Genomic DNA, 24,238 nt, shown 5'->3' with positions numbered 1-24,238 from the left:
ATATTTCTGCGTGCTGCTTTCTTTGTGTGGTTCGAAACAAACTGAATGAAAACTTAAGCCCTTTGGCTTGAACATCAGCAAAGGATTTCATTATTTTCCAGTATATGAAGCTTTTTTTAAATGTTATTTTGAAAAACTCTTGAAGGACTTCAACCATATAGTTAATTGCATTTAATTCTAATGACAAATATTTGTGAACAAAATATTTGGATAATTTCTGAGTAGGAAATCTGCAAGCCTTACAAACAGGAAGACTGATCATTCTTCACTGCCTCTTTTCACTGTTTGTGGCGCAGGAGAAATTGTCACCAACATCGAGTGCACAAAACTACCATGACGAATTCAACTGAAATACTGTTTGTTCTACAAGGACTGAATGACACGATGTCAAACAAACGCATATACTTTGTTGTCACTTTTTTCGTTTATCTTTTTACTATTTTAGTGAACCTGACTTTGACCGTGACCATTATTATGGACAAAACGCTCCATGAGCCCATGCTTATATTTCTCTGTAACTTGTGTGTAAATGGGATATGTGGTGCCTCTACATTTTATCCAAAAATATTGCTGGACCTTTCATCTGAATTGAGTGTCACTCCGTATAAAGCTTGTCTCGCTCAAATATTTTTAATATACTGCTGCGTATTCTGCGAGTTCAATACGCTAACAGTGATGGCTTATGACAGGTATGTCGCGATATGCAAGCCGCTCAGTTACCACTCCATCATCACGCCTCGGAAGATTGTGAAACTCCTGCTTTTGACCTGGCTTTTTGCCATCTGTGAACCTGCTATTGTCGTGATCCTTACAGCCAGACTGCCCCTGTGCGGAAACAAAATTGAAAGGATTTACTGCACATGCTGGGCCGTGGCGAAGCTGTCATGCGTGGACACCACCATTAACAACATATACGGCTACAGTCTCATGATTTTTCACATTGCACAAGCATCGCTGATCTTGATTTCCTATGTCAATATCATAAAAGCCTCTGTGCGATCAGCGGAAGATCGGAGTAAGTTCATGCAGACCTGTTTGCCCCATTTAATCGCAGTGACCAGCTTCTTGATCGCATTTCTTTTTGACCTCCTGTACGCTCGCTACGGTCCCACTGATCGTCTGCACGAACTTCGTAGTATCATGTCCCTGGAATACCTCATTATTCCACCGCTTCTAAATCCCCTCATCTATGGCCTGAGACTGAACCAGATCCGCCGGAGAATCTTTAGAATGTGCAGCCATAAAATACGTGCTCTAAAGTGAATATTGTGTCAAGTTTGCTGTCCAGGCAGGAAATGATAGATTTTTTTTAAAAATCTGTGATTGATTGAATTTAACATTTAGAGCTGATATATAGGCATTTGAATTGTTATCAGTTCAGTTGTCTCATTTACTACCTAAATTTTCTTTAAGATTTTGTTTGCAAACCCTGTATAGTCTAATTTAATTCTCTCGCACCCATACAGGTAGGCTTACTGTAGGTGCCTGGCACACAGTAGCGTACACAAGTTTAGTCCTCACAGTGAAACTGCTTCATAATTAAAAACCAACCCCTGTGGTTTGTCTGGTCTTCAAAGCACAGATATATTGCTTATGTGCACACCTTCCAAAGGCATGGATATGTAACTGATTTGAATGAGGAAATATGTGATAACATATTAGATAATAAATATACAGAAAATGGGAGACTTCTTTCCAGTAATTCTTCAAAAGATCAACACAGTAAAAGAAACTTGAAAATTATGATGTGGCTTTAAATAACTTTTGTTTCTGTTGTGAAAAAACATACAAAAGTGCCTAGAGCAAAATGAAAAATCTTTAATCCTTAAAATGTATTACCTCATATGGACATTGACAAAAAAAAGAAGAAAAAACTCCATTAGCAACAGGAAAAAAATGATCAAATTCACAAACAAATCAGTGCATATACAATATCAAATAATGCAGAGAATAACTCTCAGACACACTTTTAAAAGTAACAGATAAAACCACACAGTTTAAAACTAAAGGGACGTACAACAAAACTACAACATGTTATGACACAGAATGGGAATAATTCTGCAAGGAACACTATTTGTTTGGGTTTGTGCCATTATCACACACACCCACGAACACACGCACACACACACGCGCACACATTTTTGTAGATTAAATACATGATCTGAGCTGATCAAAAAATAAGATCTTGTATTTTGTGCAAGGGTGTTATTTTTAATTGTTAAAACATGCCGACTGCATGGGTGATGCATGCATGCACAATACGCACCAATCCGCATCTCCGGTGGACCCAATGCCACACATGCATGTGCAGATTTTTGTTTCATTGATGTGACGCATTTGCCTCCAAGTGGTCACATTGACTATATAGGTGAGACCACACTGGAACTTCTTTCTTTTAAGCCCTGATGAAGACCAGCAGTTTGCAAAACATGTTAGCTTTTTTCATGTTCAGGCTTTTTAATACTTTTTTTATATTATAGCCATGACTGTACAGAACTGTGATTCAGCCATTGTGTAATGTGTATATAGTTTGTTATGTCGTACCTTCCTATTGGCCCTAAGATAATGTGCAATTTACTTTCAGCCAATCACAGAGCCCCTTTTTTAGTATCAGTGTTCCTTAGCAGTTGCTGTTCCTTTCTTGAGTACAATGATTCAGAGATTCTGTTAATATGTGGACTTACTCATTTCCTTATGTTAGAATTTGCATGTTCCAGTTTAGTTCTTGTACCTAAAGGTGTGTGTTCTTGACACACAAACCAAAGACACATACATAAGTACCTGTATGCACCTATAGACTGTACCTATTTTTGAATGTGCAATAAATAGTAAAACAAGATTCCTGACTCCTGTGTCCTGACTGACACCCCAATGGGACTGCTGCCATTTTCTGGTCCAGCCGATTAACCTGCAAACCTCATTTACAGCTTTATATTGAGAAAACAATGTATTAAAATTATCAAGTGTTTTAAAATATGAGTGCGTGAACAGCACGATCCTAAGGATTGTTTAGCCATTCATATCAACCAAAGGCCTTTATTAAAATCACAGTCATAAATCCAATGATAAAGGAATAATGGCCCCTTTAAGTGATAGTTTCATACTTCAAACTTCTCACTGTACATGCCACGGAGAGAAAAGTCCTACTTAAGGTGTGTGTGTGTGTCTGTGTGTGTGTGTGTGAGAGAGAGAGTGACATAATGCATGCACCCCCCCTCCCCCACCTTTTTTTCATGTTTTGCCCCTGACCCTTAGAGAGTCTGTGTACGCCATTGCACACGCCGCTGTGTACAGGCCGGTGATTGGCTGGCTTGACGCAATCTAGATATAAATCCAGACGTGGTGAACATCGACATTAAATATTTCTGCGTGCTGCTTTCTTTGTGTGGTTCGAAACAAACTGAATGAAAACTTAAGCCCTTTGGCTTGAACATCAGCAAAGGATTTCATTATTTTCCAGTATATGGAGCTTTTTTTTAATGTTATTTCGAAAAACTCTTGAAGGATTTCAACCATATAGTTAATTGCATTTCATTCTAATGACAAATATTTGTGAACAAAATATTTGGATAATTTTTGAGTAGGAAATCTGCAAGCCTTACAAACAGGAAGACTGATCATTCTTCACTGCCTCTTTTTACTGTTTGTGGCGCAGGAGAAATTGTCACCAACATCGAGTGCACAAAACTACCATGACGAATTCAACTGAAATACTGTTTGTTCTACAAGGACTGAATGACACGATGTCAAACAAACGCATATACTTTGTTGTCACTTTTTTCGTTTATCTTTTTACTATTTTAGTGAACCTGACTTTGACCGTGACCATTATTTTGGACAAAACGCTCCATGAGCCCATGCTTATATTTCTCTGTAACTTGTGTGTAAATGGGATATGTGGTGCCTCTACATTTTATCCAAAGATATTGCTGGACCTTTCATCTGAATTGAGTGTCACTCCATATAAAGCTTGTCTCGCTCAAATATTTTTAATATACTGCTGCGTATTCTGCGAGTTCAATACGCTAACAGTGATGGCTTATGACAGGTATGTCGCGATATGCAAGCCGCTCAATTACCACTCCATCATTACGCCTCGGAAGATTGTGAAACTCCTGCTTTTGACCTGGCTTTTTGCCATCTGTGAACCTGCTATTGTCGTGATCCTTACAGCCAGACTGCCCCTGTGCGGAAACAAACTTGAAAGGATTTACTGCACATGCTGGGCCGTGGCGAAGCTGTCATGCGTGGACACCACCATTAACAACATATACGGCTACAGTCTCATGATTTTTCACATTGCACAAGCATCGCTGATCTTGATTTCCTATGACAATATCATAAAAGTCTCTGTGCGATCAGCGGAAGATCGGAGTAAGTTCATGCAGACCTGTTTGCCCCATTTAATCGCAGTGACCAGCTTCTTGATCGCATTTCTTTTTGACCTCCTGTACGCTCGCTACGGTCCCACCGATCGTCTGCACGAACTTCGTAATTTCATGTCCCTGGAATACCTCATTGTTCCACCGCTTCTAAATCCCCTCATCTATGGCCTGAGACTGAACCAGATCCGCCGGAGAATCTTTAGAATTTGCAGCCAGAAAGTACGTGCTCTAAAGTGAATATTGTGTCAAGTTTGCTGTCCAGGCAGGAAATGATAGATTTTTTTTTTAAATCTGTGATTGATTGAATTTAACATTTAGAGCTGATATATAGGCATTTGAATTGTTATCAGTTCAGTTGTCTCATTTACTACCTAAATTTTCTTTAAGATTTTGTTTGCAAACCCTGTATAGTCTAATTTAATTCTCTCGCACCCATACAGGTAGGCCTACTGTAGGTGCCTGGCACACAGTAGCGTACACAAGTTTAGTCCTCACAGTGAAACTGCTTCATAATTAAAAACCAACCCCTGTGGTTTGTCTGGTCTTCAAAGCACAAATATATTGCTTATGTGCACACCTTCCAAAGGCATGGATATGTAACTGATTTGAATGAGGAAATATGCGATAACATATTAGATAATAAATATACAGAAAATGGGAGACTTCTTTCCAGTAATTCTTCAAAAGATCAACACAGTAAAAGAAACTTGAAAATTATGATGTGGCTTAAAATAACTTTTGTTTCTGTTCTGAAAAAACATACAAAAGTGCCTAGAGGAAAATGAAAAATCTTTAATCCTTAAAATGTATTACCTCATATGGACATTGACAAAAAAAAAAAGAAAAAACTCCATTAGCAACAGGAAGAAAATGATCAAATTCACAAACAAATCAGTGCATATACAATATCAAATAATGCAGAGAATAACTCTCAGACACACTTTTAAAAGTAACAGATAAAACCACACAGTTTAAAACTAAAGGGACGTACAACAAAACTACATGTTATGACACAGAATGGGAATAATTCTGCAAGGAACACTATTTGTTTGGGTTTGTGCCATTATCACACACACCCACGAACACACGCACACACACACGCGCACACATTTTTGTAGATTAAATACATGATGTGATCTGAGCTGATCAAAAAATAAGATCTTGTATTTTGTGCAAGGGTGTTATTTTTAATTGTTAAAGCATGGCGACTGCATGGGTGATGCATGCATGCACAATACGCACCAATCCGCATCTCCGGTGGACCCAATGCCACACATACATGTGCAGATTTTTGTTTCATTGATGTGACGCATTTGCCTCCAAGTGGTCACATTGACTATATAGGTGAGACCACAATGGAACTTCCTTCTTTTAAGCCCTGATGAAGACCAGCAGTTTGCAAAACATGTTGGCTTTTTTCATGTTCAGGCTTTTTTAAATACTTTTTTATATTATAGCCATGACTGTACAAAACTGTGATTCGGCCATTGTGTAATGTATATAGTTTGTTATATGGTACCTTCCTATTGGCCCTAAGATAATGTGCGATTGACTTTCAGCCAATCACAGAGCCCCTTTTTAAAGTATCCGTGTTCCTTAACAGTTGCTGTTCCTTTCTTGAGTACAATGATTCAGAGATTCTGTTAATATGTGGACTTACTCATTTCCTTATGTTAGAATTTGCATGTTCCAGTTTAGTTCTTGTACCTAAAGGTGTGTGTTCTTGACACACAATCCACACAGACACATACATAAGTACCTGTATGCACCTATAGACTGTACTTATGTATTTGAACGTGCAATAAACAGTAAAACAAGATTCCTGACTCCTGTGTCCTGACTGATACCCCACTGGGACAGCTGCCATTTTCTGGTCCAGCCGATTAACCTGCAAACCTCCTTTACAGCGTTATATTGAGAAAATAATGTATTAAAATCATGAAGTGTATTAAAATATGAGTGCGTGAATAGCACAATCCTAAGGATTGTTTAGCCATTCATATCAACTAAAGGCCTTTATTAAAATCACTGTCATAAATCCAATGATGAAGGAATAATGGCCCCTTTAAGTGATAGTTTCATACTTCAAACTTCTCACTGTACATGCCACTGAGAGAAAAGTCGTACTTAAGGTGTGTGTGTGTGTCTGTGTGTGTGTGTGAGAAAGAGAGTGACATAATGCATGCACCCCCCCCCCCTCCACCTTTTTTCATGTTTTGCCCTGGACCCTTAGAGAGTCTTTGTACGCCATTGCACACGCCGCTGTGTACAGGCCGGTGATTGGCTGGCTTGACGCAATCTAGATATAAATCCAGACGTGGTGAACATCGACATAAAATATTTCTGCGTGCTGCTTTCTTTGTGTGGTTCGAAACAAACTGAATGAAAACTTAAGCCCTTTGGCTTGAACATCAGCAAAGGATTTCATTATTTTCCAGTATATGAAGCTTTTTTTAAATGTTATTTCGAAAAACTCTTGAAGGATTTCAACCATATAGTTAATTGCATTTCATTCTAATGACAAATATTTGTGAACAAAATATTTGGATAATTTCTGAGTAGGAAATCTGCAAGCCTTACAAACAGGAAGACTGATCATTCTTCACTCTTCTCCTTTTTACTGTTTGTGGCGCAGGAGAAATTATCACCAACATCGAGTGCACGAAACTACCATGAAGAATTCAACTGAAATACTGTTTGTTCTACAAGTACTGAATGACACGATGTCAAACAAACGCACATACTTTGTTGTCACTGTTTTCGTTTATCTTTTTACTATTTTAGTGAACCTGACTTTGATCGTGACCATTATTTTGGAGAAAACGCTCCATGAGCCCATGCTTATATTTCTCTGTAACTTGTGTGTAAATGGGATATGTGGTGCCTCTGCATTTTATCCAAAAATATTGGAGGACCTTTCATCTGAATTGAGTGTCAATCCGTATAAAGCTTGTCTCGCTCAAATATTTGTAATATACTGCTGCGTATTCTGCGAGTTCAATACGCTAACAGTGATGGCTTATGACAGGTATGTCGCGATATGCAAGCCGCTCAATTACCACTCCATCATCACGCCTCGGAAGGTTATGAAATTGTTGATTTTTACCTGGTTTTTATCCATCTGTGAAATAGTTATTGCTGTGGGCCTTGCAGCCAGACTGCCTCTGTGCGGAAACAGAATTGAAAGGATTTACTGCACAGCCTGGGCCGTGGTGAAGCTGTCATGCGTGGACACCACAATTAACAACGTATACGGCTACATTCTCATGATTTTTCACTTTTCACAGGTATTGCTGATCTTGATTTCCTATGTCAATATCATAAAAGCCTCTGTGCGATCAGCGGAAGATCGGAGTAAGTTCATGCAGACCTGTTTGCCCCATTTAATCGCAGTGACCAGCTTCTTGATCACATTTCTTTTTGACCTCCTGTACGCTCGCTACGGTCCCACCACTCGTCTGCACGAACTTCGTAGTATCATGTCCCTGGAATACCTCATTGTTCCACCGCTCCTAAATCCCCTCATCTATGGGCTGAGACTGAACCAGATCCGCCGGAGAATCTTTAGAATTTGCAGCCAGAAAATACGTGCTCTAAAGTGAATATTGTGTCAAGTTTGCTGTCCAGGCAGGAAATGATAGATTTTTTTTTTTAATCTGTGATTGATTGAATTTAACATTTAGAGCTGATATATAGGCGTTTGAATTGTTATCAGTTCAGTTGTCTCATTTACTACCTAAATTTTCTTTAAGATTTTGTTTGCAAACCCTGTATTGTCTAATTTAATTCTTTCGCACCCATACAGGTAGGCCTACTGTAGGTGCTTGGCACACAGTAGCGTACACAAGTTTAGTCCTCACAGTGAAACTGCTTCATAATTAAAAACCAACCCCTGTGGTGTGTCTGGTCTTCAAAACACAGATATATTGCTTATGTGCACACCTTCCAAAGGCATGGATATGCAACTGATTTCAATGCGGAAATATGTGATAACATATTAGATGATATATATATATATATATAGAAAATGGAAGACTTCTTTCCAGTAATTCTTCAAAAGATCAACACAGAGAAAGAAACTTGAAAATTATGATGTGGCTTTAAATAACTTTTGTTTCTGTTGTGAAAGCACATACATAAATTTCTAGAGGAAAATGATTAATTTTTAATCATTAAATTGTATTACCTCATCATTGCAAAAAAAGAAAAACCTCCATTAGCAACAGGCAAAAAAAAAGAATCAAATTCACAAACAAATCAGTGCATATACAATATCAAATAATGCAGAGAATAACTCTCAGACGCACTTTTAATAATAACAGATAAAACCACACAGTTCAAAACTAAAGGGAAGTACAACAAAACTACAACATATTATCACAGAATGGGAATAATTCCATAAGAAACACTGTTTGATTGGGTTTGTGCCATTATCACACACACACACACACACACCCACAAACACACGCACGCACACACTTGCGCACACAAATTGTTGCAGATTAAATACAAAATGTGATCTGAGATGATCAAAATTAAGATCTTGTATTTTGTGTAAGTGTGTTATTTTTAATTTTAAAAACATGCCGACTGCATTGGTGATGCATGCATGCACAATACACACCAATCCGCGTCGCCGGTGGACCCAATGCCACACATACATGTGCAGATTTTTGTTTCATTGATGTGACGCATTTGCCTCCAAGTGGTCACATTGACTATATAGGTGAGACCACACTGGAACTTCCTTCTTTTAAGCCCTGATGAAGACCAGCAGTTTGCAAAACATGTTGGCTTTTTTCATGTTCAGGCTTTTTAATACTTTTTTATATTATAGCCATGACTGTACAAAACGGTGATTCAGCACATTGTGTAATGTGCATATAGTTTGTTATGTCGTACCTTCCTATTGGCCCTAAGATAATGTGCGATTGACGTTCAGCCAATCACAGAGCCCCTTTTTTAGTATCAGTGTTCCTTAGCAGTTGCTGTTCCTTTCATGACCACAATGATTCAGAGATTCTGTTAATATGTGGACTTACTCATTTCCTTATGTTAGAATTTGCATGTTCCAGTTTAGTTCTTGTACCTCATAGTGTGAGTTCTTGACACACAAACCACACAGACACATACATAAACACCTGTATGCATCTATGGACTGTACCTATGTATTTGAACGTGCAATAAACAGTAAAACAAGATTCCTGACTCCTGTGTCCTGACTGACACGCCACTGGGACAGCTGCCATTTTCTGGTCCAGCCTATGAACCTGCAAACCTCCTTTACAGCTTTATATTGAGAAAACAATGTATTAAAATTATCAAGTGTTTTAAAATATGAGTGCGTGAACAGCACGATCCTAAGGATTGTTTAGCCATTCATATCAACCAAAGGCCTTTATTAAAATCGCTGTCATAAATCCAATGATAAAGGAATAATGGCCCCTTTAAGTGATAGTTTCATACTTCAAACTTCTCACTGTACATGCCACTGAGAGAAAAGTCCTACTTACAGTGTGTGTGTGTGTGTCTGTGTGTGTAAGAGAGAGAGAGTGACATAATGTATGCACCCGCCCCCCCACCCCCACCTTTTTTTCATGTTTTGCCCCTGACCCTTAGAGAGTCTGTGTACGCCATTGCACACGCCACTGTACAGGCCGGTGATTGGCTGGCTTGACGCAATCTAGATATAAATCCAGACGTGGTGAACATCGACATTAAATATTTCTGCGTGCTGCTTTCTTTGTGTGGTTCGAAACAAACTGAATGAAAACTTAAGCCCTTTGGCTTGAACATCAGCAAAGGATTTCATTATTTTCCAGTATATGAAGCTTTTTTTAAATGTTATTTTGAGAATCTCTTGAAGGATTTCAACCCTATAGTTAATTGCATTTAATTCTAATGACAAATATTTGTGAACAAAATATTTGGATAATTTCTGAGTAGGAAATCTGCAAGCCTTACAAACAGGAAGACTGATCATTCTTCACTGCCTCCTTTTTACTGTTTGTGGCGCAGGAGAAATTATCACCAACATCGAGTGCACGAAACTACCATGAAGAATTCAACTGAAATACTGTTTGTTCTACAAGGACTGAATGACACGATGTCAAACAAACGCACATACTTTGTTGTCACTTTTTTCGTTTATCTTTTTACTATTTTAGTGAACCTGACTTTGATCGTGACTATTATTTTGGAGAAAACGCTCCATGAGCCCATGCTTATATTTCTCTGTAACTTGTGTGTAAATGGGATATTTGGTGCCTGTACATTTTATCCTAAAATATTGGTGGACCTTTCATCTGAATTGAGTGTCACTCCATATAAAGCTTGTTTAGCTCAAATATTTGTAATATACACCAGTGTATATTGCGAGTTCAATACGCTAGCAGTGATGGCTTATGACAGGTATGTCGCGATATGCAAGCCACTGAATTACCACTCCATCATCACGCCTCAGAAGGTTGTGAAACTTTTGCTTTTCACCTGGCTTTTATCCATCTGTGAATCTGCTATTGCCGTGGCCCTTGCAGCCAGACTGCCCCTGTGCGGAAACAAAATTGAAAGGATTTACTGCATAGCCTGGGCTGTGGCAAAGCTGTCATGTGTGGACACAACAATCAACAACGTATATGGCTACATTCTCATGATTTTTCACTTTTCACAGGTATTGCTGATCTTGATTTCCTATGTCAATATCATAAAAGCCTCTGTGCGATCGGAGGAAGATCAGAGTAAGTTCATGCAGACCTGTTTGCCCCATTTAATCGCAGTGACTAGCTTCTTGATCACATTTCTTTTTGACCTCCTGTACGCTCGCTACGGTCCCACCAACCGTCTGCACGAACTTCGTAATTTCATGTCCCTGGAGTACCTCATTGTTCCACCGCTCCTAAATCCCCTCATCTATGGCCTGAGACTGAACCAGATCCGCCGGAGAATCTTTAGAATTTGCAGCCAGAAAATACGTGCTCTAAAGTGAATATTGTGTCAAGTTTGCTGTCCAGGCAGGAAATGATAGATTTTTTTTTTTTTAAATATGTGATTGATTGAATGTAACATTTGGAGCTGATATATAGGTGTTTGAATTGTTATCAGTTCAGTTGTCTCATTTACTACCTACATTTTCTTTAAGATGGATTAATAAGTCTTGTGAAGTGATTTTTTTTGCAAAACCTGTATAGCCTACTTTAATTCTCTCGCAAACATACAGGTAAGCCTACTGTAGGTGCTTGGCTCACAGTAGCATACACAAGTTTAGTCTCAGTGTTCTCACAGTGAAACTGCTTCATAGTTAAAAACCAACCCCTGTGGTGTGTCTGGTCTTCAAAACACAGATATATTGCTTATGTGCACACCTTCCAAAGGCATGGATATGCAACTGATTTCAATGCGGAAATATGTGATAACATATTAGATGATATATATATATATATATATAGAAAATGGAAGACCTCTTTCCAGTAATTCTTCAAAAGATCAACACAGAGAAAGAAACTTGAAAATTATGATGTGGCTTTAAATAACTTTTGTTTCTGTTGTGAAGACACATACAAAAACTTCTAGAGGAAAATGATTAATTTTTAATCCTTAAATTGTATTACCTCATCATTGCAAAAAAAGAAAAAACTCCATTAGCAACAGGCAAAAAAAAAAAATCAAATTCACAAACAAATCAGTGCATATACAATATCAAATAATGCAGAGAATAACTCTCAGACGCACTTTTAATAATAACAGATAAAACCACACAGTTTAAAACTAAAAGGAAGTACAACAAAACTACAACATATTATCACAGAATGGGAATAATTCCACAAGAAACACTGTTTGATTGGGTTTGTGCCATTATCACACACACACACACACACACACCCACAAACACACGCACACACACACTTGCGCACACACATTTTTGTAGATTAAATACATAATGTGAAGTGAACTGATCCAAAAATAAGATCTTGTATTTTGTGCAAGGATGTTTTTTTAAATTTTAAAAACATGCCGACTGCATGGGTGATGCATGCATGCACAATACGCACCAATCCGCGTCGCCGGTGGACCCAATGCCACACATACATGGGCAGATTTTTGTTTCATTGATGTGACGCATTTGCCTCCAAGTGGTCACATTGACTATATAGGTGAGACCACACTGGAACTTCCTTCTTTTAAGCCCTGATGAAGACCAGCAGTTTGCAAAACATGTTGACTTTTTTCATGTTCAGGCTTTTTAATACTTTTTTATATTATAGCCATGACTGTACAAAACTATGATTCGGCACATTGTGTAATGTATATAGTTTGTTATGTCGTACCTTCCTATTGACCCTAAGATAATGTGCGATTGACGTTCAGCCAATCACAGAGCCCCTTTTTTAGTATCAGTGTTCCTTAGCAGTTGCTGTTCCTTTCATGACCACAATGATTCAGAGATTCTTTTAATATGCGGACTTACTAATTTTTTTATGTTAGAATTTGCATGTTCCAGTTTAGTTCTTGTACCTAAAGATGTGAGTAATTGACACAAAAACCACACAGACACATACATAAGTACCTGTATGCACCTATAGACTGTACCTATGTATTTGAACGTGCAATAAACAGTAAAACAAGATTCCTGACTCCTGTGACCTGACTGACAGCCAACTGGGACAGCTGCCATTTTCTGGTCCAGCCTATTAACCTGCAAACCTCGTTTACGGCTTTATATTGAGAAAATAATGTATTAAAATTATCAAGTGTTTTAAAATATGAGTGCGTGAACAGCACGATCCTAAGGATTGTTTAGCCATTCATATCAACCAAGAGTTTTTATTAAAATCACTGCCATAAGTCCAATGATGAAGGAATAATGGCCCCTTTAAGTGATCGTTTCATATTTCAAACTTCTCACTGTACATGCCACTGAGAGAAAAGTCCTACTTAAAGTGTGTGTGTGTGTCTGTGTGTGTGTGTGAGAGAGAGTGACATAATGCATGCACCCCCCCCCCTCCACCTTTTTTCATGTTTTGCCCCTGACCCTTAGAGAGTCTGTGTACGCCATTGCACACGTCGCTGTGTACAGGCCGGTGATTGGCTGGCTTGACGCAATCTAGATATAAATCCAGACGTGGTGAACATCGACATTAAATATTTCTGCGTGCTGCTTTCTTTGTGTGGTTCGAAACAAACTGAATGAAAACTTAAGCCCTTTGGCTTGAACATCAGCAAAGGATTTCATTATTTTCCAGCACATGAAGCTTTTTTTAATGTTATTTTGAGAACTTCTTGAAGGATTTCAACCCTATAGTTAATTGCATTTAATTCTAATGACAAATATTTGTGAACAAAATATTTGGATAATTTCTGAGTAGGAAATCTGCAAGCCTTACAAACAGGAAGACTGATCATTCTTCACTGTCTCCTTTTTACTGTTTGTGGCGCAGGAGAAATTATCACCAACATCGAGTGCACGAAACTACCATGAAGAATTCAACTGAAATACTGTTTGTTCTACAAGGACTGAATGACACGATGTCAAACAAACGCACATACTTTGTTGTCACTTTTTTCGTTTATCTTTTTACTATTTTAGTGAACCTGACTTTGACCGTGACCATTATTTTGGACAAAACGCTCCATGAGCCCATGCTTATATTTCTCTGTAACTTGTGTGTAAATGGGATATGTGGTGCCTCTGCCTTTTATCCAAAAATATTGGAGGACCTTTCATCTGAATTCAGTGTCATTCCATATAAAGCTTGTCTAGCTCAAATATTTGTAATATACTGCTGCGTATTCTGCGAGTTCAATACGCTAACAGTGATGGCTTATGACAGGTATGTCGCGATATGCAAGCCGCTCAATTACCACTCCATCATCACGCCTCGGAAGGTCATGAAATTGCTGATTTTTACCTGGTTTTTATCCATCTGTGAAATAGTTATTGCTGTGGGCCTTGCAGCCAGACTGCCCCTGTGCGGAAACAGAATTGAAAGGATTTACTGCTTTGCCTGGGCCGTGGTGAAGCTGTCATGCGTGGACACCACAATCAACAACGTATTCGGGACAATTCTCATGATTTTTCACTTTTCACAGGTAGTGCTGATCTTGATTTCCTATGTCAATATCATAAAAGCCTCTGTGCGATCAGCGGAAGATCGGAGTAAGTTCATGCAGACCTGTTTGCCCCATTTAATCTCAGTGACCAGCTTCTTGATCACATTTCTTTTTGACCTCATGTACGCTCGCTACGGTCCCACCACTCGTCTGCACGAACTTCGTAGTATCATGTCCCTGGAATACCTCATTGTTCCACCGCTCCTAAATCCCCTCATCTATGGCCTGAGACTGAACCAGATCCGCCGGAGAATCTTTAGAATTTGCATCCAGAAAATACGTGCTCTAAAGTGAATATTGTGTCAAGTTTGCTGTCCAGGCAGGAAATTATAGATTTTTTTTTTTTTAATCTGTGATTGATTGAATGTAACATTTGGAGCTCATATATAGGCCTTTGAATTGTTATCAGTTCAGTTGTCTCATTTACTACCTAAATTTTCTTTAAGATTTTGTTTGCAAACCCTGTATAGTCTAATTTAATTCTCTTGCACACATGCAGGTAGGTCTACTGTAGGTGCTTGGCACACAGTAGCGTACACAAGTTTAGTCTCAGTGTTCTCACAGTGAAACTGCTTCATAGTTAAAAACCAACCCCTGTGGCGTGTCTGGTCTTCAAAACACAGATATATTGCTTATGTGCACACCTTCCAAAGGCATGGATATTCAACTGATTTCAATGCGGAAATATGTAATAACATATTAGTTGATATATATACAGAAAATGGAAGACTTTTTTCCAGTAATTCTTAAAAAGATCAACACAGAGAATGAAACTTGAAAATTATGATGTGGCTTTAAATAACTTTTGTTTCTGTTGTGAAGACACATACAAAAACTTCTAGAGGAAAATGATTAATTTTTAATCCTTAAAATGTATTACCTCATATGGACATTGACATCATTGCAAAAAAAGAAAAAACTCCATTAGCAACAGGCAAAAAAAATGATCAAATTCACAAACAAATCAGTGCATATACAATATCCAATAATGCAGAGAATAACTCTCAGACACACTTTTAAAAGTAACAGATAAAACCACACAGTTTAAAACTAAAGGGACGTACAACAAAACTACAGCATATTATGACACAGAATGGGAATAATTCTGCAAGGTGCACTATTTGATTGGGTTTGTCCCATTATCACATACACACACGCACACGCACACTTGCGAACACAAATTTTTGTAGATTGAATACACAATGTGATCTGAGCTGATCAAAAAATAAGATCTTGTATTTTGTGCAAGGGTGTTATTTTTAATTGTTAAAGCATGCCGACTGCATTGGTGATGCATGCATGCACAATACACACCAATCCGCATCTCCGGTGGACCCAGTGCCACACATACATGTGCAGATTTTTGTTTTATTCATGTGACGCATTTGCCTCCAAGTGGTCACATTGACTATATAAGTGAGACCACACCTGAACTTCCTTCTTTTAAGCCCTGATGAAGACCAGCAGTTTGCAAAACATGTTGACTTTTCTCATGTTCAGGCTTTTTTTTTTATTATAGCCATGACTGTACAATACTGTGATTGGGCCATTGTGTAATGTATATATAGTTTGTTATGTCGTACCTTCCTATTGGCCCTAAGATAATGTGCGATTGACTTTCAGCCAATCACAGAGCCCATTTTTAGTATCAGTGTTCCTTAGCAGTTGCTGTTCCTTTCTTGACCACAATGATTCAGAGATTCTGTTAATGTGTGGACTTACTAATTTCCTTATGTTAGAATTTGCATGTTCCAGTTTAGTTCTTGTACCTAAAGGTGTGAGTTCTTGACACACAAACCACCCAGACACATACATAAGTACCTGTATGCACCTATAGACTGTACCTATGTGTTTGAACGTGCAATAAATAGTAAAACAAGATTCCTGACTCCTGTGTCCTGACTGACACCCCACTGGGACAGCTGCCATTTTATGGTCCAGCCTATTATCCTGCAAACCTCCTTTACGGCTTTATATTGAGAAGACAATGTATAGCCTAATATGAATCAAGCATATTAAAATATGAGTGAGTGAACAGCACGATGCTTAGGATTGTTAGCTATTCATATCTCCCATGTGGACCCAAGTCGGGAAAGGTGCAGTAACACACTGAGGGCCACTTTCCAATTGAAAAGGTTTCATTTCGATGCGCAAAGGGAGACTCGCTACGGTGCCACGACAAGCGTTCCGTACGAATCTCAACGAGACAGCCACAAGTGAGGGTGTAAGTATTCTGTTCAATAGTGTGGAGATTACCAAGTGTGAACGTTCCTAGGAAAAAATATACATTGAACCAGACTTCCCGGGGACACCCAAATGGTCTGCTGCGGGTGACACCCCGTTGATCTGTGGCAATTGTACATCCTTACAAACAGTGATTGAACTCTATTTGTGCCCATTTGTCTCTAGCAATGGGAAGCAGTTACAGAGTGTGAGTGTAGGAATGTGTATACAGAATAAAGTTAAGACACAGAAAGCAACTTAATTGTTCAAACCTATCAATATCAACCAAAGGCCTTTATTAAAATCACTGTGATAAGTGAAATAATGGTGGAATGATATCCCCCTGATGTGATAGTTTCATGCTTAAACCTTCAGTACTTGATAAAGTGATGGCTAATCACTGTGCATGCCAGTGAGAGACAGTCTTGCTTAAGGTGTATGTGTGTGTGTGTGTGTGAGACCCAATGCACGCCTACCACCCCCCCCCCCCCCCCCCCTTCATGTTTTGCCCCTGTCCCTTAGAGAGTCGGTGCACGCCATTGCACATGTCGCTGTATAAAGACCGGTGATTGGCTGGTAATTCTCAATGGCGCTTGATGGAATCTAAATATAAAGCCTGACGCTGTGAACAAAGACATTAAATATTTCTGTGTGTTGCCTTCATTGTACAAATAGACACAAACCAAATGAAGACTTTAGCCCTTTGGTTTGAATGTCAGCAAATGATTTTGTTACTTTTCCAAGATATTTGTTATTTAAAAAAACTGTTGTGGGAATTTAACCATTTTCTGTTTGTGATGGAGGAAAAATGAACACTGGAACAGCTGACGCAAGAACATCTCGGAACCTCACACCTGCTATAAAACTACCATGGAGAACTCAACTAAAATACTGTTTGTTCTGCAAGGACTGAATGAGACGATGTCAAGCAAACGCACATTCTTTGTCGTCACATTTCTCGCTTACCTTTTTACAATTTCAGTGAACCTGACTTTGATTGCGACAATTATTTTGGAGAAAACGCTCCACGAGCCCATGCTTATATTTCTCTGTAACTTGTGTGTAAATGGGATATTTGGTGCCTCTACATTTTATCCAAAAATATTGGTGGACCTTTCATCTGATTTAAGTGTTATTTCGTACGAAGCTTGCCTGACCCAAATATTTGTAATATATAGCTATGTATTCTGTGAGACCACTACGCTAGCAGTGATGGCTTATGACAGGTATATCGCGATATGCAAGCCTCTCAATTACCACTCCATCATCACGCCTCAGAAGGTTGTGAAATTATTGCTTTTTACCTGGCTTTTATGCATTTGTGAATCACTATCATTGGTGGCCCTGACAGCCAGACTACCCCTCTGTCGATTCAACATCGACAAACTTTACTGCACAGTTTGGGCCGTGGTGAAGCTGTCATGCGTGGATACCACTATCAACAACGTGTATGGGACATTTATCTTGTGTTTTAACATTTCACAGGCAGTGCTGATCTTGATTTCCTATGTCAATATCGTCAAAGCATCTGTACGATCGCAGGAAGATCGGAGTAAGTTCATGCAGACCTGTTTGCCCCATTTAATCTCATTGACTAACTTCACGATCGCACTCATTTTTGACATCTTGTACGCTCGCTATGGTTCCACCACTCGTCTGCACGCTCTCCGCAGTTTCATGTCCCTGGAATACCTCCTTGTTCCACCGATACTGAATCCCCTCATTTATGGCCTGAGGCTGAACCAGGTCCGCCGGAGAATTTTTAGATTTTGCAGCCAGAAAACACATGCTCTGAAATGAATATTGTGTCAAGTGTGCTGTCCAAGCAGGAAATTATGGATTTAAAAAAAAAAATCTGTGATTGGTTGAATTTAACATTTGGAGCTGATACATAGGCTTTTGAATTGTTATCAGTTCATTTGTCTCATTTTCTACCCAAATTTTCTTCAAGATGGATTAATAATTCTTGTGAAGTGATTTTGTTTGCAAACCCTGTATAGCCTACTTTAATTCTCTCGCACACATTCAGGTAGGCCAACTGTAGGTGCTTGGCACACAGTAGCGTACACATGTCTAGTCTCAGTGTTCTCACAGTGAAACTGCTTCATAGTTAAAAACCAACCCCTATAGTGTGTCCGGTCTCCAAAACACAGATATATTGCTTATGTGCATACCTTCCAAAGGCATGGATATGCAACTGTTTTCAATGAGGAAATGTGTGATAACATATTAGATGATATATATACAGTAAATGGAAAACTTGTTTCCAGTAATTCTTAAAAAGATCAACACAGAGGAAGAAACTTGAAAATTATGATGTGGCTTTAAATAACTTTTGTTTCTGTTGTGAAAACACATACAAAAATTTCTAGAGGAAAATGATTCGTTTTTAATCCTTAAAATGTATTACCTCATATGGACATTGACATCATTGCAAAAAAAAAAAAAACTCCATTAGCAACAGGCAAGAAATGATCGAATTCACAAACAAATCAGTGCATATACAATATCAAATAATGCAGAGAATAACTCTCAGACACACTTTTAAAAGTAACAGATAAAACTACACAGTTTAAAATTTAAAGGGAAGTACAACAAAACTACACATATTATGACACAGAATGGGAATAATTCTGCAAGGAACACTTTTTGATTGGGTTTGTCTCATTATCACACCCACACACACACACTCGCGCACACACATTTTTGTAGATTAAATACATAATGTGAAGTGAACTGATCAAAAAATAAGATCTTCTATTTCGTGCAAGGGTGTTATTTTTAATTGTTAAAACATGCCGACTGCATTGGTGATGCATGCATGCACAATACACACCAATCCGCGTCGCTGGTGGACCCAATGCCACACATACATGTGCAGATTTTTGTTTCATTGATGTGACGCATTTGCCTCCAAGTGGTCACATTGACTATATAGGTGAGACCACACTGGAACTTCCTTCTTTTAAGCCCTGATGAAGACCAGCAGTTTGCAAAACATGTTGGCTTTTTTCATGTTCAGGCTTTTTTTTATACTTTTTTATATTATAGCCATGACTGTACAAAACTGTGATTCGGCCATTGTGTAATGTATATAGTTTGTTATGTTGTACCTTTCTATTGGCCCTAAGATAATGTGCGATTGACTTTCAGCCAATCACAGAGCCCCTTTTTTAGTATCAGTGTTCCTTAGCAGTTGCTGTTCCTTTCTTGACCACAATGATTCCGTTAATATGTGGACTTACTAATTTCCTTATGTTAGAATTTGCTTGTTCCAGTTTAGTTCTTGTACCTAAAGGTGTGAGTTCTTCACACACAAACCACACAGACACATACATAAGCACCTGTATGCATCTATGGACTGTACCTATGTATTTGAACGTGCAATAAACAGTAAAACAAGATTCCTGACTGACACCCCACTGGGACAGCTGCCATTTTCTGGTCCAGCCTATTAACCTGCAATCCTCCTTTACGGCTTTATATTGAGAAAATAATGTATTAAAATCATCAAGTGTATTAAAATATGAGTGCGTGAACAGCACGATCCTAAGGATTGTTTAGCCATTCATATCAACCAAAGGCCTTTATTAAAATCACTGCCATAAGTCCAATGATGAAGGAATAATTGCCACTTTAAGTGATAGTTTCATACTTCAAACTTCTCACTGTACATTCCACTGAGAGACAGTCCTACTTAAGGTGTGTGTGTGTGTCTGTGTGTGTGTGTGTGAGAGAGTGACATAATGCATGCACCCACCCCCCCCCCCCCCCACCTTTTTTTCATGTTTTGCCCCTGACCCTTAGAGAGTCTGTGCACGCCATTGCACACGCTGCTGTGTACAGGCCGGTGATTGGCTGGCTTGACGCAATCTAGATATAAATCCAGACGTGGTGAACATCGACATTAAATATTTCTGCGTGCTGCTTTCTTTGTGTGGTTCGAAACAAACTGAATGAAAACTTAAGCCCTTTGGCTTGAACATCAGCAAAGGATTTCATTATTTTCCAGTATATGAAGCTTTTTTTAAATGTTATTTCGAAAAACTCTTGAAGGATTTCAACCATATAGTTAATTGCATTTAATTGTAATGACAAATATTTGTGAACAAAATATTTGGATAATTTCTGAGTAGGAAATCTGCAAGCCTTACAAACAGGAAGACTGATCATTCTTCACTGCCTCTTTTTACTGTTTGTGGCGCAGGAAAAATTGTCACCAACATCGAGTGCACGAAACTACCATGAAGAATTCAACTGAAATACTGTTTGTTCTACAAGGACTGAATGACACGATGTCAAACAAACGCACATACTTTGTTGTCACTTTTTTCGTTTATCTTTTTACTATTTTAGTGAACCTGACTTTGATCGTGACTATTATTTTGGAGAAAACGCTCCATGAGCCCATGCTTATATTTCTGTGTAACTTGTGTGTAAATGGGATATTTGGTGCCTTTACATTTTATCCAAAAATATTGGTGGACCTTTCATCTGAATTGAGTGTCACTCCGTATAAAGCTTGTCTAGCTCAAATATTTGTAATATACACCAGTGTATATTGCGAGTTCAATACGCTAGCAGTGATGGCTTATGACAGGTATATCGCGATATGCAAGCCACTCAATTACCACTCCATCATTACGCCTCAGAAGGTTGTGAAACTGCTGCTTTTCACCTGGCTTTTTTCCATCTGTGAATCTGCTATTGCTGTGGTCCTTGCAGCCAGACTGCCCCTGTGCGGAAACAAAATTGAAAGGATTTACTGCATAGCCTGGGCTGTGGCAAAGCTGTCATGTGTGGACACCACAATCAACAACATATACGGCTACATTATCATGATTTTTCACTTTTCACAGGTATTGCTGATCTTGATTTCCTATGTCAATATCATAAAAGCCTCTGTGCGATCGGAGGAAGATCAGAGTAAATTCATGCAGACCTGTTTGCCCCATTTAATCGCAGTGACCAGCTTCTTGATCACATTTCTTTTTGACCGCCTGTACGATCGCTATGGTCCCACCACTCGTCTGCACGCACTTCGTAATATCATGTCCCTGGAGTACCTCATTGTTCCACCGATCCTGAATCCCCTCATCTATGGCCTGAGACTGAACCAGATCCGCCGGAGAATCTTTAGAATTTGCAGCCAGAAAATACATGCTCTAAAGTGAATATTGTGTCAAGTTTGCTGTCCAGGCACGAAATTATAGTTTTTTTTTTTTTTTTTTAAATCTAAATCACACACACACACAAACACACGCACACACACACTTGCGCACACAGATTTTTGTATATTAAATACACAATGTGATCTGAGCTGATCAAAAAATAAGATCTTCTATTTCGTGCAAGGGTGTTATTTTTAATTGTTAAAACATGCCGACTGCATTGGTGATGCATGCATGCACAATACACACCAATCCGCGTCTCCGGTGGACCCAGTGCCACACATACATGTGCAGATTTTTGTTTTATTCATGTGACGCATTTGCCTCCAAGTGGTCACATTGACTATATAAGTGAGACCACACCTGAACTTCCTTCTTTCAAGCCCTGTAGCAGCCAATAATGTAATAACTACCGTTAATGTAATAACTGCCAATAATGTAATAATTTTTTAGTTCTTAATGTAATAAAAGTTGATAATGTAATAACTGACCAATAATGTAATACATATTCTGAACCAATAACGTAATAACTTTTTGCATATAATGTAATAAGTTATTATATTATTGGCTGGTTATTACATTATTAGCTGGGTTTTTAAAAAATCATTAAAAAAGGTAATAACAGGAGCCGATAATGTAATAATATACTCATATCGCTTTAAGTTTTATTTATTGGCTATAAAGTGTCACACTTCCATGACACTTACCCTTGTTTCCTCTTTCAAATGGCTGCTCAAAAACCTGACCACGTGCGCGCACACGCACACACACACACACACACACACCTGCTCTCTCTCTAGAAATGATGACTATTTATTTGTTTGTGGTGCTTGGTTAGACTTATCTCCGGCCCTGCCTTCTACTCCTTAACCATTTGAGTACCAAATGAAGTGCGAGCACATATGTTTGCAAACACAGGCAATTACTCTTATGTCATTTAATATGAAATCGATACTTCTTTGATGATGCTTTGTCCACGAATACAAAGACCACCATTTCTTTTCATGAAAAATGTCATCTTTAATTAAATGTATTTAAATAACTTTTTCAAGCAAACTGTTTCAACCACACTATTATAGCTATTCAGCACTCTCTCTCTCCATGTATATATACCAAACCTGACTCCTGAAAGGTTACATGAAAATGTATTACCAAATCAGAGTCCTTGCCCTACTGACATCCCTGGCTATTTGAATACAGTCATGACAAGCTCAACAAAGAGTCTAAAACCAAAGCAAATTATATCTATAGTTCATTCTTTTTTATTTTTGCCATTTTCTCCAATTTTATTCGTAATACCAATTCTCTGTGTGTATCACGGTCCTGGTCGATGCACTATCCTCTCTTGGTCTGGGGAAGGTGTAGACTACCACATGCCTCTGATACATGTAGAGTCGCCAACTGCTTCTTTTCACCTGACAGTGAGGCAGAGGTGGGAGTAAGTCACACTTGTGCAAGTCACAAGCAAGTCTCAAGTCTTAACCTTCAAGTCTCAAGCAAGTCCCATGTCACTGTGTTCAGACTCAAGCAAGTCAAGTCGAGTCACTAGTAAACGTCAAGCAAGACAAGTCAAGTCATTGCTCAGGTCAGGCAAGTCACAAGTCAAGTCATCATGAAAGAAGTGCTTAAAACAAGAGAGAAAGGGGCACAATGGCAAGCCATGTCATGAGAAAACTGCACCTGTTAGTGAGTTAGTTTCTACAACTAGGGATGGGCATGGTTAGGATTTTATCAATACCAATACCACTACTGATACTGCTTATCAATACCAATACTTATCAATACTCTTATCGATACTTCCTAATTTGGAGTGCAAAATGCATGTTGTTAAAAGAATTATCAGTACTACTTTTATATTAGTTTGGGCAAAAAATATTTAACAAAATAGTTCTGTTGAAAAAATGAAACATATTGTTTTCTGAGACAAAACATGATGCTGGGACCAATTGGCATAGATACTGTAAATGTAATGTGTATCAAGGGAATGTTTAATTCTTTAAAAAAGGGACGGTAAACCATTCTTTATTATTATGATAAAACTGAAAGATGTGTTACCAAAGTTATCTTTGTAGGTCATGTTATATACTATATTTTACAGTTTAGAATTTTGCATTAAGAGTTTGAAAATTGAGCACAAGGGATAATAGTGCCTGTTTGGTTGAAGAAGTTATTTAAATACACTTGATTAAAGATTATATTTTTCATGGAAAGAAGTGGTGGTCTTTTTTATTTGAGAACACAGCATCTTCAAAGAGGTATAGATTTCATATTATACAACATAAGAATAATTGTGTGTGTTTGCAAACATGTGTGCTCCCACTTAATTTGGTACTCAAATGGCAAAGGAGTATA

At 38.4% G+C, this 24,238-nt stretch overlaps 7 protein-coding genes across 7 annotated transcripts; all 7 read left to right on the top strand.

Annotated features, from left to right (window-relative positions):
* Positions 1-19: 19 nt before the first annotated feature.
* LOC118209997 (olfactory receptor 2G3-like) lies at positions 20-2,839 on the top strand. The gene has a single exon (XM_035385779.1). The coding sequence runs from the start codon at positions 334-336 to the stop codon at positions 1,261-1,263; it is 930 nt and encodes a 309-aa protein (XP_035241670.1). The 5' UTR covers positions 20-333; the 3' UTR covers positions 1,264-2,839.
* Positions 2,840-3,378: 539 nt separating this feature from the next.
* LOC118210046 (olfactory receptor 2G3-like) lies at positions 3,379-5,362 on the top strand. The gene has a single exon (XM_035385869.1). The coding sequence runs from the start codon at positions 3,693-3,695 to the stop codon at positions 4,620-4,622; it is 930 nt and encodes a 309-aa protein (XP_035241760.1). The 5' UTR covers positions 3,379-3,692; the 3' UTR covers positions 4,623-5,362.
* A 1,695-nt stretch (positions 5,363-7,057) lies between these two features.
* Positions 7,058-8,367, top strand: LOC118209041 (olfactory receptor 1496-like). Its single transcript, XM_035384146.1, has one exon. It carries the CDS (start codon positions 7,058-7,060, stop codon positions 7,985-7,987), a length of 930 nt encoding a protein of 309 aa, XP_035240037.1. The 3' UTR covers positions 7,988-8,367.
* A 2,017-nt stretch (positions 8,368-10,384) lies between these two features.
* Positions 10,385-11,777, top strand: LOC118209042 (olfactory receptor 2G6-like). Its single transcript, XM_035384148.1, has one exon. It carries the CDS (start codon positions 10,441-10,443, stop codon positions 11,368-11,370), a length of 930 nt encoding a protein of 309 aa, XP_035240039.1. The 5' UTR covers positions 10,385-10,440; the 3' UTR covers positions 11,371-11,777.
* A 1,889-nt stretch (positions 11,778-13,666) lies between these two features.
* On the top strand, positions 13,667-16,373 carry LOC118209039 (olfactory receptor 1496-like). The gene has a single exon (XM_035384144.1). The coding sequence runs from the start codon at positions 13,857-13,859 to the stop codon at positions 14,784-14,786; it is 930 nt and encodes a 309-aa protein (XP_035240035.1). The 5' UTR covers positions 13,667-13,856; the 3' UTR covers positions 14,787-16,373.
* Positions 16,374-17,374: 1,001 nt separating this feature from the next.
* LOC118209038 (putative gustatory receptor clone PTE03) lies at positions 17,375-19,744 on the top strand. The gene has a single exon (XM_035384142.1). It carries the CDS (start codon positions 17,586-17,588, stop codon positions 18,513-18,515), a length of 930 nt encoding a protein of 309 aa, XP_035240033.1. The 5' UTR covers positions 17,375-17,585; the 3' UTR covers positions 18,516-19,744.
* A 901-nt stretch (positions 19,745-20,645) lies between these two features.
* LOC118209040 (olfactory receptor 8I2-like) lies at positions 20,646-22,312 on the top strand. Its single transcript, XM_035384145.1, has one exon. It carries the CDS (start codon positions 20,960-20,962, stop codon positions 21,887-21,889), a length of 930 nt encoding a protein of 309 aa, XP_035240036.1. The 5' UTR covers positions 20,646-20,959; the 3' UTR covers positions 21,890-22,312.
* The last annotated feature ends 1,926 nt before the right edge of the window (positions 22,313-24,238 follow it).

The sequence above is a fragment of the Anguilla anguilla genome, chromosome 12, assembly GCF_013347855.1.
Source record: "Anguilla anguilla isolate fAngAng1 chromosome 12, fAngAng1.pri, whole genome shotgun sequence".
NCBI lineage: Eukaryota > Metazoa > Chordata > Actinopteri > Anguilliformes > Anguillidae > Anguilla > Anguilla anguilla.
Note: the sequence above shows the minus strand (reverse complement) of the source record. Positions and strands in the feature narration are given on the sequence as shown.

Excerpts from the sequence above, each read along its gene's own strand:
- LOC118209997 (XM_035385779.1), top strand. The coding sequence starts at position 334 with ATGACGAATTCAACTGAAATACTGTTTGTTCTACAAGGACTGAATGAC.
- LOC118210046 (XM_035385869.1), top strand. The coding sequence starts at position 3,693 with ATGACGAATTCAACTGAAATACTGTTTGTTCTACAAGGACTGAATGAC.
- LOC118209041 (XM_035384146.1), top strand. The coding sequence starts at position 7,058 with ATGAAGAATTCAACTGAAATACTGTTTGTTCTACAAGTACTGAATGAC.
- LOC118209039 (XM_035384144.1), top strand. The coding sequence starts at position 13,857 with ATGAAGAATTCAACTGAAATACTGTTTGTTCTACAAGGACTGAATGAC.
- LOC118209042 (XM_035384148.1), top strand. The coding sequence starts at position 10,441 with ATGAAGAATTCAACTGAAATACTGTTTGTTCTACAAGGACTGAATGAC.
- LOC118209040 (XM_035384145.1), top strand. The coding sequence starts at position 20,960 with ATGAAGAATTCAACTGAAATACTGTTTGTTCTACAAGGACTGAATGAC.
- LOC118209038 (XM_035384142.1), top strand. The coding sequence starts at position 17,586 with ATGGAGAACTCAACTAAAATACTGTTTGTTCTGCAAGGACTGAATGAG.